Source organism: Primulina tabacum, chromosome 17 (assembly GCF_025594145.1).
Source record: "Primulina tabacum isolate GXHZ01 chromosome 17, ASM2559414v2, whole genome shotgun sequence".
NCBI classification, from domain to species: Eukaryota; Viridiplantae; Streptophyta; class Magnoliopsida; order Lamiales; family Gesneriaceae; genus Primulina; species Primulina tabacum.
In genome coordinates this window covers 2,529,832-2,543,763 of record NC_134566.1, presented here as the reverse complement: position 1 = coordinate 2,543,763, position 13,932 = coordinate 2,529,832, and the positions used below count along the sequence as shown (strand labels likewise).

General features: G+C 33.7%; 1 protein-coding gene across 1 annotated transcript; it reads right to left on the bottom strand.

Annotated features, from left to right (window-relative positions):
- Positions 1–5,343: 5,343 nt before the first annotated feature.
- Positions 5,344–8,878, bottom strand: LOC142531852 (uncharacterized). The gene is made up of 4 exons (XM_075638117.1): positions 8,860–8,878; positions 8,102–8,164; positions 5,833–5,943; positions 5,344–5,747 (listed from the first exon to the last, which is right to left on the bottom strand). Exons 3-4 carry the CDS (start codon positions 5,913–5,915, stop codon positions 5,615–5,617), a joined length of 216 nt encoding a protein of 71 aa, XP_075494232.1. The 5' UTR covers positions 5,916–5,943; positions 8,102–8,164; positions 8,860–8,878; the 3' UTR covers positions 5,344–5,614.
- Positions 8,879–13,932: the final 5,054 nt, after the last annotated feature.

The following is a 13,932-nucleotide window of genomic DNA, read 5'->3' as shown; positions in this document are numbered from 1 at the left end:
TCATTAGGCACGACCCACCGGTTCAACAGCATTTCCTGAAGTAAATATCATAAGCAAAAATGAATTTAAATCTGAAAACCAAAATCAAAGTTATAGACAAGATTTTGGTCGAGGACGAAATCGAGGTCGTGGACGTGGACGTGGACGTGGAAGTGGTCGTGGACGCGACAGTGGTTTTGAAAATAATTGAGATAGTTACTTTTATAACTCATCTCAAAATAGCGTCCCAAACCATCCACTGAAAAGGCATCATGAGAATATGAGTGTTAATGAGAATCACTCAAAAAGATTTGAAATTTCTTGTTTTAGATGTGGTACTCCAGGACATTGGTCTCGTATTTGTCAAGCCCATGTGCACCTTTGTAAACTTTATAAAGAATCAATAAAGGGGAAAGAAAAGGAGACCAACTTCACTGAACACAGTGAACCTTTGAGTGATTCAACTCATTTTGATGCCGGAGATTTTCTGATTGATTTCTCGGACAATGATCAATTTGCTGGTGGAATAATTATGTAAAATATTTTTATGTACTCGTATGATAATGTTTTATCGTGTGTTATATTTTTACATATGTATTGTATTTTATTTTTATAAATGTATTGGCAGTAATTTTATTTCATTGCATATTTTTTTTAAGTTCAAATATGGAAAATGCTATGAACAAAGTTGAAGTTTGCATACCCGATTGTGGCACAACGCACACTATCCTCCGAGATAAAAGATATTTCTTGGAACTAAAACCAACAAAAACAATGGTGAATACAATATCAGGTCCTGTAGATTTGATTAAAGGTTGTGGTAAAGCACAATTTTTGTTACCTAATGGTACAAAATTTTTGATCAATGATGCTTTGTATTCACCACAATCGAAAAGAAATTTGTTGAGTTTTAATGATATATATTCCCATGGGTATGATACTCAAACAATGAATGAAGGGAATGAGAAATATATGTGTCTTACCACATATAAATCAGGAAAGAAATATGTAATTAAAAAACTACCAATGCTCCCTACTGGATTGCATTATACACATATAAGTCCCATTGAATCAAACATGGTAGTTGATAATTCTTCAATATTAACCAATTGGCATGATCGATTAGGACATCCTGGTTCAACAATGATGCGAAGAATTATAAAAAATACACATGGTCATCCGCTGAAAGACCAGAAGATCTTTTAGAATAATAAGTTTCAATGTAAAACATGTTCTCTTGGAAAACTTATTATAAGACTATCACCAGCCAAAATCCAAATTGAATCACCAATGTTTCTTGAACGTATTCAGGGTGATATTTGTGGACCAATTCATCCACCATGTGGACCATTTAAATACTTTATGGTATTAATTGATGCTTCCAACAGATGGTCGCATGTATGTTTATTGTCAACTCGAAATGTTGCATTTGCAAGATTACTTGCTAAAATAATAAAATTGAGGAATCAATTTCTCGATTATACAATCAAGAAAATTAGACTTGATAATGCTGGTGAATTCAGTTCCCAGACTTTCAATGATTATTGTATGTCTATGAAATAACTGTTGAGCATCATGTTGCTCATGTGTATACACAGAATGAATTGGCTGAATCATTGATTAAATATCTGCAACTGATTGTTATACCAATGCTTATTAAAAGAAAGCTACCTATTTCTATATGGGGACATTCAATTTTATATGCCGCTGCATTAATTCGCATCATACCAAGTGCATATCATAAATACTCCCCATTGCAGCTTGCATTTGGTAAAGAACCAGACATTTCTCATCTGAGAATTTTTGTATGTATGGTGTATGTGCCTATTGCACCATCTCAACGAAAGAAAATGAGACCTCAAAGAAAGATTGGAATTTTTATCGGTTATGATAGTCCATCAATCATTCGATATCTTGAATCTCAGACAGGCGACGTGTTTACGGCACGTTTTGCTGATTGTCATTTTAATGAAGAAATCTTCCGAATGTTAAGGGGAGAAAAGAAACATAACGAAAAAAATTACATGGTATGTATCATCATTGTTACATCTGGATCCAAGAACAAAACAATATGAAAAGGATGTACAACAAATTGTGCACTTGCAAAGAATAGCAAATCAAATATCAGATGCATTTACAGATGCAAAAGGGGTAACTAAATCATATATACATGATTTAAATGCTTCTGTTCGAATTGAAATTCCAAATAAACAAATTGAAAAAACTCATGATGTCATAAAACGCCTGAAGCGTGGAAGGCCAGTCGGTTCCAAGGATAAAAATCCTCGAAAAAGAAAATTCATAGAAAAACACGATGATCACCAAATAGAAAATGATGTTCCTGAAGAAACACATGATGATCACAAAATAGAGAATGATGTTCCTGAAGAAACACATGATGATGAAAATGTTCAGTCAGAACCACAAACTGACGAGAATCGTGAAATCTCTATCAATTATATTAATACTGGAAAAATATGGAATCAAAAAGATATAGAAGAAATTGATGATATATTTTCTTATAATGTGGCAATCGACATCATAAATGATAATGAAGATCATGAACCAAAATCTTTTGGTGAATGTAAAAATCGGCAGGATTGGATAAAATAGAAAGATGTCATCCCGGTTGAATTGGATTCGCTAAATAAACGTAATGTTTTTGGACCTATAGTCCTTACACCTGAAGATGTAAAACTTGTTGGATACAAATAGGTTTTTATTCGAAAGCGAAATGAGAAAAATGAAATAGTAAGATATAAAGCTCGACTTGTTGCACAAGGTTTTTCTCAAAGGCCTGGAATTGATTATGAAGAAACGTATTCTCCGGTGATGGATACAATTATGTTTCGGTATATTATTAGCTTGACGGTATCTGAAAATTTAGAAATGCGTCTTATAGATGTTGTTACAAGTTAATAATATGGATCACTTGATAGTAATATATATATATATATATGAAAATCCTTGAAGGATTTAAGATGCCTGAAGCACAAAGTTCAAAACCCAGAGAATGTTATTATGTGAAATTACAAAGATCATTTTATGGGTTAAAGCAATCCGGCCGAATGTGGTATAATCGGCTAAGTGATCACTTGATGAAAAAGAGACATGTAAATAATTCAATATACTCTTGTGTTTTCATTAAGAAAACAACATCAAGATGCATAATTATTGCTGTATATGTTGATGATTTAAACATTATTGGAACAAATAAGGAAATTCAAGAAGTTGTGTCATACTTGAAGGAAGAATTTGAAATGAAGGATCTTGGAAAAACCAAGTATTGTCTGGGTTTAGAAATTGAAAAAAAAGAATGTGGAATATTTGTTTACCAGACAAATTATACAGAAAAGATCTTTAAACATTTTAATATGGATAAATCAAATCCTTTAAGTACTCCAATGGTTGTTAGATCATTAAACATAGAAAAAGATCTATTCTGTCCATGTGAAGATCATGAAGATATTCTTGGTCCAGAAGTACCATATCTAAGTGCTATCGGTGCCTTTATGTATCTTACAAATTGTACAAGGCCTGATATATCTTTTGTCGTAAATTTATTGGTAATATTTAGCACATATGCAACAAAGAGACACTGGAACGGAATTAAACATATATTTCGTTATCTACGAGGAATAACAAACTTGGGACTTTTTTATTTAAAAGATGCTAATCCAAGTATAATTGGTTATGCCTATGCTGAATATTTATCTGATCCACACAAGGCACGTTCTCAAACTGGATATGTATTTACTTGTGGAGGCACTGCAATTTCTTGGCGTTCACAGAAACAAACACACATAACAACTTCATCAAATCATGCTGAGATTATTGTCCTAAATGAAGCAAGCCGTGAATGTGTGTGGTTAAAACCAATGACCCAACATATCCAAATCTCATGCGGATTATCATTCGACGAGAAGCCTTTGATACTATATGAAGATAATGCTGCATGTGTTGCTCAAATGAAAGAAGGATACATAAAAAGCGACAGAACTAAACATATTCCTCCTAAATTCTTCGCATTCACCAAGGAGCTTGAGAAGAATAAATATGTTGATGTTCGTCACATTCAATCAAGTGAAAACTCATCAGATCTCTTCATAAAGGCACTTCCTACAACGATATTCAGAAAGCACATATATAATATTGGGATGCGCAATCTACGAAATTTATGAAGAATTGTTCGTGTTAACACGAGGGGGAGTTTACGTGACTGCACTCTTTTTTCCTTACTATGGTTTTTATCCTAATGGGTTTTTCCTAGTAAGGTTTTTAACGAGGCAGTATAAAAACACGTAATGAAGACAATCATTATGATCATAATCACAAGGGGAAGTGTTGAAAATTAATATTTAAAATATGTGTATTGAATATTTGAATGTTGAAAATAAGAGTTGTAAGTATTGAAAATTAGTGTGTGATGATGTATGTAATGACGAATTTATTTTTGGATTATTTGTAAAGAAATTCTATAAATAGATCACTCATTTGTGAAGAAAATCACAATTGATTAGAGAGAAAAATTTTATAAAGTGTGTAGTTTGGTAAATTTTGAGAGTTTGAGATTTTTACTTTTTACCATAAATTTTTACTTTTTTCATATGGAAATAACTTTTACACATAAGTTTTTCCACCAAAATTTGACAACAAAAATCATCTCTCTTCTCCATCAATGTCATCCATTGGCCACTTTAGAAAACAATTCCCACGGCCGAGACTTCTCAACGTTTTCGTTGTATCGCCGCCGCTTTCCCGCCACTCATCTCAACGTCAAATCTTTTCTAGTTTTCTAGTGCAAATTAGAAAAGAAACATCGACTTTAATCGTGGACCCAATTCAGAGAATTGAAGAAGTAGTTTATTCTAGTTGAAAGTTTGTAGAGTTTTATAAGACGAATTATTACCACCTAAATACCGGGATAGTTGGAGCCGGCGTTAAATACGCAGAAGTAAATTAAATTAAACACCCTATGAATTTATAAAAAAATTATACGACGCTCAAAAACGTTTTGAACGTTAAAAAAATTTAAAACTTTTACTACTTCTTAAGCGCGAAAAAGGGTACGCCAACAATAAGAGGCGTGGAGCAACAGTATATTGCACTCAGGTTTTCTATTGTAAGCTGTCAAATTGGGAGTCATTTTAGTGGATGGAAATTGGAAAGGGGTTTAGTTGAATTTAGTAATTTCAGGCTACACTTATTTTAGCCATCCACAAGTTTTGATTCTTTTGTTTTCCAACTTTTACAAGGGGAAATTTTCTATCAAGTTTTTACTGCGAGTTCATCTTTACACAAGCAACACGTTTACCTCGCGTATTCGTTATGCACAAAATGTGTGCCTTGGTGGCTAGTTAATAATAAAAATTAGACCTAAAAGGTTCAATCAGAATAATTTAACGAAGCAAAATATCCCACATTCATAACTTAGTACTTACTAATTAAACATTCTACAGCAAGCAACGAACAAAAGCAGTGACTTACAAACAAACTATGTAAAGAAATGCTAAGCAAAAGATTCGGTTCGGTCTCATTGCATGGTTTTGCCCCCCCTTTTCACCGGTTGAAATATTTCATGTTTCATAAAAACACAAAATAATCTGAATTTTTCCACTTCTAGATGAACAATTTACTATTTTTTTGGGGAAATTTGTTGATCGGGACCTATATCTCGTGATCCGGTGTTAATGTAAGGCCCTCGAAAAGTCGCCTGAGGTGGCAGTGGCTTTGACGAATCTCTCACAGGAGTTCTTGATGACCTCGACCTGTACAAAAGTAGGCAATCATAGTCATAGTAACAGTCATTAGTCGCTGATAAGCAAGCCGCAAAATCGACGATAAGTCACCTACGCCATGTAGAAAGGGAATGCCAAGCCAGCTGAAGCAAAAGCTAATAAGCCAACTGCCACAAGGGCATTGCGTTGACGGGACATCAATATTATTATAGATGGACCAAAGAATCTGTACAACGAGAATAAATAAAAAGTAAATTCTGGCATACAAGCAGTGCAATTAAAATAATAGAACCATAATAGTTAACAGAAGCCCAAAGTACATTAAGACACCAAGGTATCGTAAAGCTCAGAGACAAAACCCATGTTGAGCCACGCAGCTAAATGAATCGAGGCATCTCAAGGGTGTCATGTGGTAGAATTCAAATAGATTTAAAAAATTTCCTACATGTAACCAAATACCTTACAAAGTATTGAACAATATCAAATACTCATCAAATTATTAGCAAAAGAACGAATAACTATTATCTTGGATTTCACCACGAATTTTTTATCTCTATATTTAAGAACTTTGTATAAAACCAAAGTTGGAGTTTCAAGGTTAAGGCACACGCTTCATAGAAGAAGTGAGACTTTGCTTGGCTCAAGGTGCAAGGGCTGAGGCTCGTTAACCTTCGAGCCCAGAGCATAGGCACAGTTCCTGTGGCCTTTTTAACAACTACTATAAGTAGAATATTTCAATAATATGCAATCCAAAGAAGTATAGCATCAAAGATGCTTTGTTCCTTTCATTGTAAGTCATATACAGATGTCCACTGATTATATAAAATGAAAATTTAGTTGACAAAGACAAGGCTTTCATGGATTAAGTTATATGGTTAAACTTACACTATTTTTCTAGCCAAAATACTACACGTATAGACTATATTAAACAAGTTATGACATACATCAAACCATTCTTACATAACATAATTTTCAAATATTAATTGAGGAATCATAACATAAATCTAATATGGACAAATAGCTGCTTATACTTTCAGTGATAATCTATTCAGCCTTCCAATAGTACATCCTCACTTATAGGGAAGAAGCAACATATAAAAAAGGGTATATGGAAGCGCTTGTCGGACCGGGGCAGGAAGAACCTGCTTGCCCCCCCTTAAACCAAAAAATTGAATCTTCACGTCTATTTAATTTTTAAAAAAAGTTCAAGTCTTGTTCCCCTAAATTCCACTGAGTCGCCTCCCTGGCCTTTCCTTGTCTAATTACCCTTTCCCGAGAATCTCAGGTGTAACCCCCAGATTGTGGAAGTGACTGCGTATGAAGGATGTCCGAGGTCATGGTGCGAAAGTTAGTTTCCATCTCAATAACAATCAGTGGCTACAGATACAGAGTCATGGAAGGATATTTCAATTGATAGCAACCATCAAGAGGCACAAACAATACCCTTATTTCAAATGGCTCATTCGAATCAATTAAAGTAGTTCAATTATGAACCTTAAAACCAATAAAAAATTAAAGTGCTCCTCTTGAAGATATATTTACCACATTGCAGCAAAGCACGCAGTTGATGATTTCACGCGAGTATAAACATCTGGTTTAAGTTTCGACCTTTTAAAAATCAGAAACAAACCAAAGAATTGTACATGCCAGACAGATACGATCTCTAAACAGTAAGATATCAAAATAAATCCAACCAAAGCTCAAGAAATTTCCAATATTATTTCATAATCACTTTGTTTTTGACAAACTAAGCTCAAGAATCTTTAATGAATTACTTATAACTTATTAGCTGCGCATGATGTAAAAAAACGGCCAGGCTCATTTCTATCTGCGGGCCATTCCCCAACCACGTTAAAGTATGTCTTCAATCAGGGCAGACCCAAAAATTTTACCTGAGGGAACGGGCGAGAGCCGCGAGAAGTCAAAAAGTGTGAATACTTGGGATACCCTCAGCCAATTAATTAGGAAAAAACACGTTCAACTCGGCATCCCAAAAACATGAAATGAATTTCTTAATTCCAAAATCCAAATGCACCAAGAATAATGGCAAGACCATACTCTAACATCCAAGTTCAATGCTCTAACATCCGAATTTGCTTTGCCCATCCTTAAGTACACAAATTCTTACAAAAGGAGAAGAAATAAAAGCAGGCAAGAATCAAACAAATTATTGACCAAGATTAAGTTTTCATACTCCCTCGTGTTTCAATTTCATTCAAACCAACTTCATGTACGACTGGAGTTAAAAAATTGTGTAAATTACTGAAACAAGAAAAGCTTAGTTTTATTTTTACGCAAAAGCAACTATTTAGCACTTCATTCCGAAGAATTCCAATTCATATGCAATTAAGAAATGAAAATTACGCACAAGATAAAGTGAATACCTGGTTATCTCAAGATGCAACTGCGATGTGTTTTGCAGGTTTCTATTTACTTTTCTAATTGTGCTGTCATTCTCGTCGTAGGGTGGGTGCGGGTCGGGTTATGTTCGGTTACTATCCGATATTAACCCGATCATGTTGGGTATCCAAAATTGTCGGGTATTTTCGGCCGAGAACCCTTAAAAAAACATTATTTTAAAAAAAAAATTATTTTTTTTGAAAAAATATATGTATTTTTCATATTTCACAAAAAATCATGTCATTATATCGAATTATGGCTAGTCATTATATCATATTATGGCTAGTAAAATTAAAAAACACATGTATTTTTCACATTTTACAAAAAATCATGTCATCATATGATTTTAAGATTAGTCATTTGTCATTATATCGGGTTATGACTAGCAAAAAAAAACATGATGGATCTATCTGTTTATTCAATTAAAAAATACATGTATTTCATAAATTAAAAAACATAAATATTTTTCACATTTTACAAAAAATCATGTCATTATATGATTTTACGATTAGTAATTTGTCATTATATCGGGTTATGACTAGCCACAAAAAAATACATGATAGGTCTATCTGTCTATTCAATTAAAAAATAGATGGATAAATTGTCGGGTATCAGTAAAATACCCAAATCCGATAACATCGGGTACTCGACTGACACGAATTTTTTAAAAAATACCCGACCCGATATGATTTTACCCGATTAGATCCAATCGAGTACCCGATACCCGAAAATAAACGCTCACCCCTAATTCTCGATACCAAATAACCAGTTGTACGGGCCTTGTATATGTAAATTATTATATTAAAGGCATATTTTCAATTTACTCTACAAATTAGTTATTGTTGTGAAAAAGTAAAAATTTATGGTAAAAAGTAAAAATCTCAAACTCTCAAAATTTACCAAACTACACACTTTATAATATTTTTCTCTCTACTCAATTGTGATTTTCTTCACAAATGAGAGATCTATTTATAGGAAATCTTTAAAAATAATCCAAAAATAAAATACATCATTACCTACATCATCACACACTAATTTTCAATATTTACAACTCTTATTTTCAACATTCAAATATTCAATACACACATTTTAAATATTATTTTCCAATACTCCCCCTTGTGATGATGATCATGATACGATGATGTCTTCATTACGTGTTTTTGTACTGCCTCGTTAAAAACCTTACTTGGAAAAACCCATTGGGATAAAAACCATAGTAAGGGAAAAAGAGTGCAGTCACGTAAACTCTCCCTGATGTTGACATGAACAATTCTTCACAAATTTCGTAGATTGCGCATCCCAATATTATATATGTGCTTTCTGAATATTGACGTAGGAAGTGCCTTTGTGAAGAGATCTGATGAGTTTTCACTTGATTGAATGTGACGAACATCAATACATCTATTCTTCTCAAGCTCTTTGGTGAATGCGAAGAACTTAGGAGGAATATGTTTAGTTCTGTCGCTTTTTATGTATCTTTCTTTCATTTGAGCAACACATGCATCATTATCTTCATATAGTATCACAGGCTTCTCATCAGATGATAATCCGCATGAAATTTGGATATGTTGGGTCATTGATTTTAACCACACACATTCACGACTTGCTTCATGTAGTGCAATAATCTCGGCATGATTTGATGAAGTTGTTACGAGCGTTTGTTTCTGAGAACGCCAAGATATTGCAGTGCCTCCACGAGTAAATACATATCCAGTTTGGGAACGTGCCTTGTGTGGATAAGATAAGTATCCAGCATCAGCATAACCAATTATACTTGGATTAGCATCTTTTGAATACAACTTTTGAATACAAAAGTCCCAAGTCTGTCGTTCCTCGTAGATAACGGAATATATGTTTAATTCCGTTCCAGTGTCTCTTTGTTGGATATGTGCTAAATCTTGTCAACAGATTCACGGCAAAAGATATATCAGGCCTTGTACAATTTGTAAGGTACATAAGGGCACCGATGGCACTTAGATATGGTACTTCTGGACCAAGAATATCTTCATCATCTTCACATGGACGGAATGGATCCTTTTCTATGTTTAATGATCTAACAACCATTGGAGTACTTAAAGGATTTGCTTTATCCATATTAAAACGTTTAAGGATCTTTTCTGTATAATTTGTCTGGTGAACAAACATTCCACATTCTTTTTGTTCAATTTATAAACCCAGACAATACTTGGTTTTTCCAAGATCCTTCATTTCAAATTCTTCCTTCAAGTATGACACAACTTCTTGAATTTCTTTATTCGTTCCAATGATGTTTAAATCATCAACATATACAGCAATAATTACGCATCCGGATGTTATTTTCTTAATGAAAACACAAGGGCATATTGAATTATTTACATATCCCTTTTTCATCAAGTGATCACTTAGTCGATTATACCACATTCGACCTGATTGCTTTAACCCATATAATGATCTTTGTAATTTCACAGAATAACATTCCCTGGGTTTTGAACTTTGTGCTTCATGCATCTTAAATCCTTCAGGGATTTTCATATATATATTACTATCAAGTGATCCATATAAGTAAGCTGTAACAACATCCATAAGACGCATTTCTAAATTTTCAGATACCGCCAAGCTAATCAAATACCGAAACGTAATTGCATCCATCACAGGAGAATACGTTTCTTCATAATCAATTCCAGGTCTTTGAGAAAAACCTTGTGCAACAAGTCGAGCTTTATATCTTACTATTTCATTTTTCTCATTTCGCTTTCGAATAAAAACCCATTTGTATCCAACAGGTTTTACACCTTCAGGTGTAAGGACTATAGGTCCAAAAACATTACGTTTATTTAGCGAATTTAATTCAACCTGGATGGCATCTTTCCATTTTATCCAATCCTGCCGATTTTTACATTCACCAAAAGATTTTGGTTCATGATCTTCGTTATCATTTATGATGTCGATTGCCACATTATAAGAAAATATATCATCAATTTCATCTATATCTTTTCGGTTCCATATTTTTCCAGTATTAATATAATTGATAGAGATTTCATGACTCTCGTCAGTTTGTGGTTCTGAAAGAACATTTTCATCATCATGTGTTTCTTCAGGAACACCATTCTCTATTTTGTGATCATCATGTGTTTCTTCAGAAACGTCATTCTTTATTTTGTGATCATCGTGTTTCTCTGTGAATTTTCTTTTTCGAGGATTTTTATCCTTGGAACTGACTGGCCTTCCACGCTTCAGGCGTTTAATGACATCATGAGTATCTTCCATTTGTTTCTTTGAGGTCCCATTTTCTTTCGTTGCGGTGGTGCAATAGGCACATACACCATACATCCAAAAATTCTCAGATGAGAAATGTCTGGTTCTTTACCAAATACAAGCTGCAATGGGGAGTATTTATGATATGCACTTGGTCTGATGCGAATTAATGAAGCAGCGTGTAAAATTGCATGTCCCCATATAGAAATAGGGAGCTTTGTTTTCATAATCATTGGTCTAGCAATCATTTGCAGACGTTTAATCAATGATTCAGCCAATCCATTCTATGTATGTACATGAGCAACAGGATGCTCAACAATGATTCCCATAGACATACAATAATCATTGAAAGTTTGGGAAGTAAATTCACCAGCATTATCAAGTCTAATTTTTTTGATTGTATAATCGGGAAATTGATTCCTCAATTTTATTATTTGAGCAAGTAATCTTGCAAATGCAACATTTCGAGTTGATAATAAACATACATGTGACCATCTGCTGGAGGCATCAATCAATACCATAAAGTATCTGAATGGTCCACATGGTGGATGGATTGGTCCACAAATATCACCCTGAATACGTTCAAGAAACATTGGTGATTCAGTTTGGATTTTGACTGGTGATGGTCTTATAATAAGTTTTCCAAGAGAACATGCTTTACATTGAAACTTATTATTCTGAAAGATCTTCTAGTCTTTCAGTGGATGACCATGTGTATTTTCTATAATTCTTCGCATCATTGTTGAACCAGGATGTCCCAATCGATCATGTCAATTGGTTAATATCGAAGAATTATCAACTACCATGTTTGATTCAATGGGACTTATATGTGTATAATGCAATCCAGTAGGGAGCATTGGTAGTTTTTCAATCACATATTTCTTTCCTGATTTATATGTGATAAGAAACATATATTTCTCATTCCCTTCATTCATTGTTTGAGTATCATACCCATGGGAATATATATCATTAAAACTCAACAAATTTCTTTTCGATTGTGGTGAATATAAAGCATCATTGATAAAAAATTTTGTACCATTAGGTAACAAAAATTGTGATTTACCACATCCTTTAATCAAGTCTACAGGACCTGATATTGTATTCACCGTTGTTTTTGTTGGTTTAGTTCCAAGAAATATCTTTTATCTCGGAGGATAGTGTGCGTTGTACCACTATCGGGTATGCAAACTTCAGCTTTGCTCATAGCATTTTCCATATTTGAACTTCAAAAAAATATGCAATGAAATAAATTACTTGCAATATATATTTAAATATAACACAAATCATAATTATACAATAAAACATTATTCTATGAATACATGAAAAATAGATTATTGTACATTTATATTCTACCATTATATTGTTCATTTTCAGAGAAATCGTTGAGAAAATCTGCAGCATCAATATTGTTCATTTCTATCCCACCAACATATTGATCATTTCCAGAGAAATCATTCATAAAATCACCAGCATCAAAATGAGTTGAATCACTCAAACGGTCACTGCGTTCAGTGAAGTTGGTCTCCTTTTCTTTCCCCTTTAATGATTCTTTATAAAGTTTACAAAGGTGCTCAGGGGCTCGACAAAATTTGGACCAATGTCCTGGAGTACCACATCTGTAACAAGAACTTTCATATCTTTTTGAGTGCTTCTCATTAACACTTGTATTCTCATGATGCCTTTTCTGTGGATGGTTTGGGACGTTCTTTTGAGATGAGTTATAAAAATAACTATCTCGATTATTTTCAAAACCACGGCCTTGACCACGACCACGGCCAATTCCACGTCCACGTCCACGACCTCGACCTCGACCAAAACCTTGTCTTTGAATTTGATTTTGGTTTCCAGGTTTAAATTCATTTTTACTTACAGCATTTACTTCTGGAAATGCTGTTGATCCAGTGGGTCGGGACTGATGATTTCTCATTAATAGCTCGTTGTTTTTTTCCGCCACAAGAAGACAGGCGATGAGTTCAGAATATCTCGTGAATCCACGTACTCTATATTGTTGCTGTAGAGTAATATTTGATGCATGAAACATGGAAAATGTTTTTTCAAGCATCTCAGATTCTATGACCTCATGTCCACAAAATTTTAATTGCGAGATTATTCTATACATCGCCGAATTGTAATCACTGACTTTTTTAAAGTCTTGGAATCTCAATGTATTCCATTCATCCCGGGCGGTCGGAAGTATAACTTCTCTTATATGTTCGAATCTTTCTTTTAATCCCTTCCACAAAGCCATGAGATTTTTTTCAGTCAGATATTCACATTTCAATCCATCGTCGAGATGTTGACGCAAAAATATCATGGCTCTTGCCTTTTCTTGTGACGTTCATATGCTATTTTCTTTAATGGTCTCGCTTAGACCCAATGACTCAAGATGCATTTCTACATCTAGAGTCCATGGCATATAATTTTTTCCCGTGATGTCGAGCGCAACAAATTCGAGCTTTGTTAAATTTGACATGGTGGTACTAAAAAAAATTACGATGCATTTTATTAGTTAATAATTATTGGAATACAAAGTAACGGATAAACAACAAGTACAAGTATTTGTAAAAATAAAGAAAACGCA

Excerpts from the sequence above, each read along its gene's own strand:
- LOC142531852 (XM_075638117.1), bottom strand. The coding sequence starts at position 5,915 with ATGTCCCGTCAACGCAATGCCCTTGTGGCAGTTGGCTTATTAGCTTTT. Across the intron at positions 5,748-5,832 it reads GCATTCCCTTTCTACATGGC|GTCGAGGTCATCAAGAACTC; the intron begins GTAGGTGACTTA and ends ACTTTTGTACAG.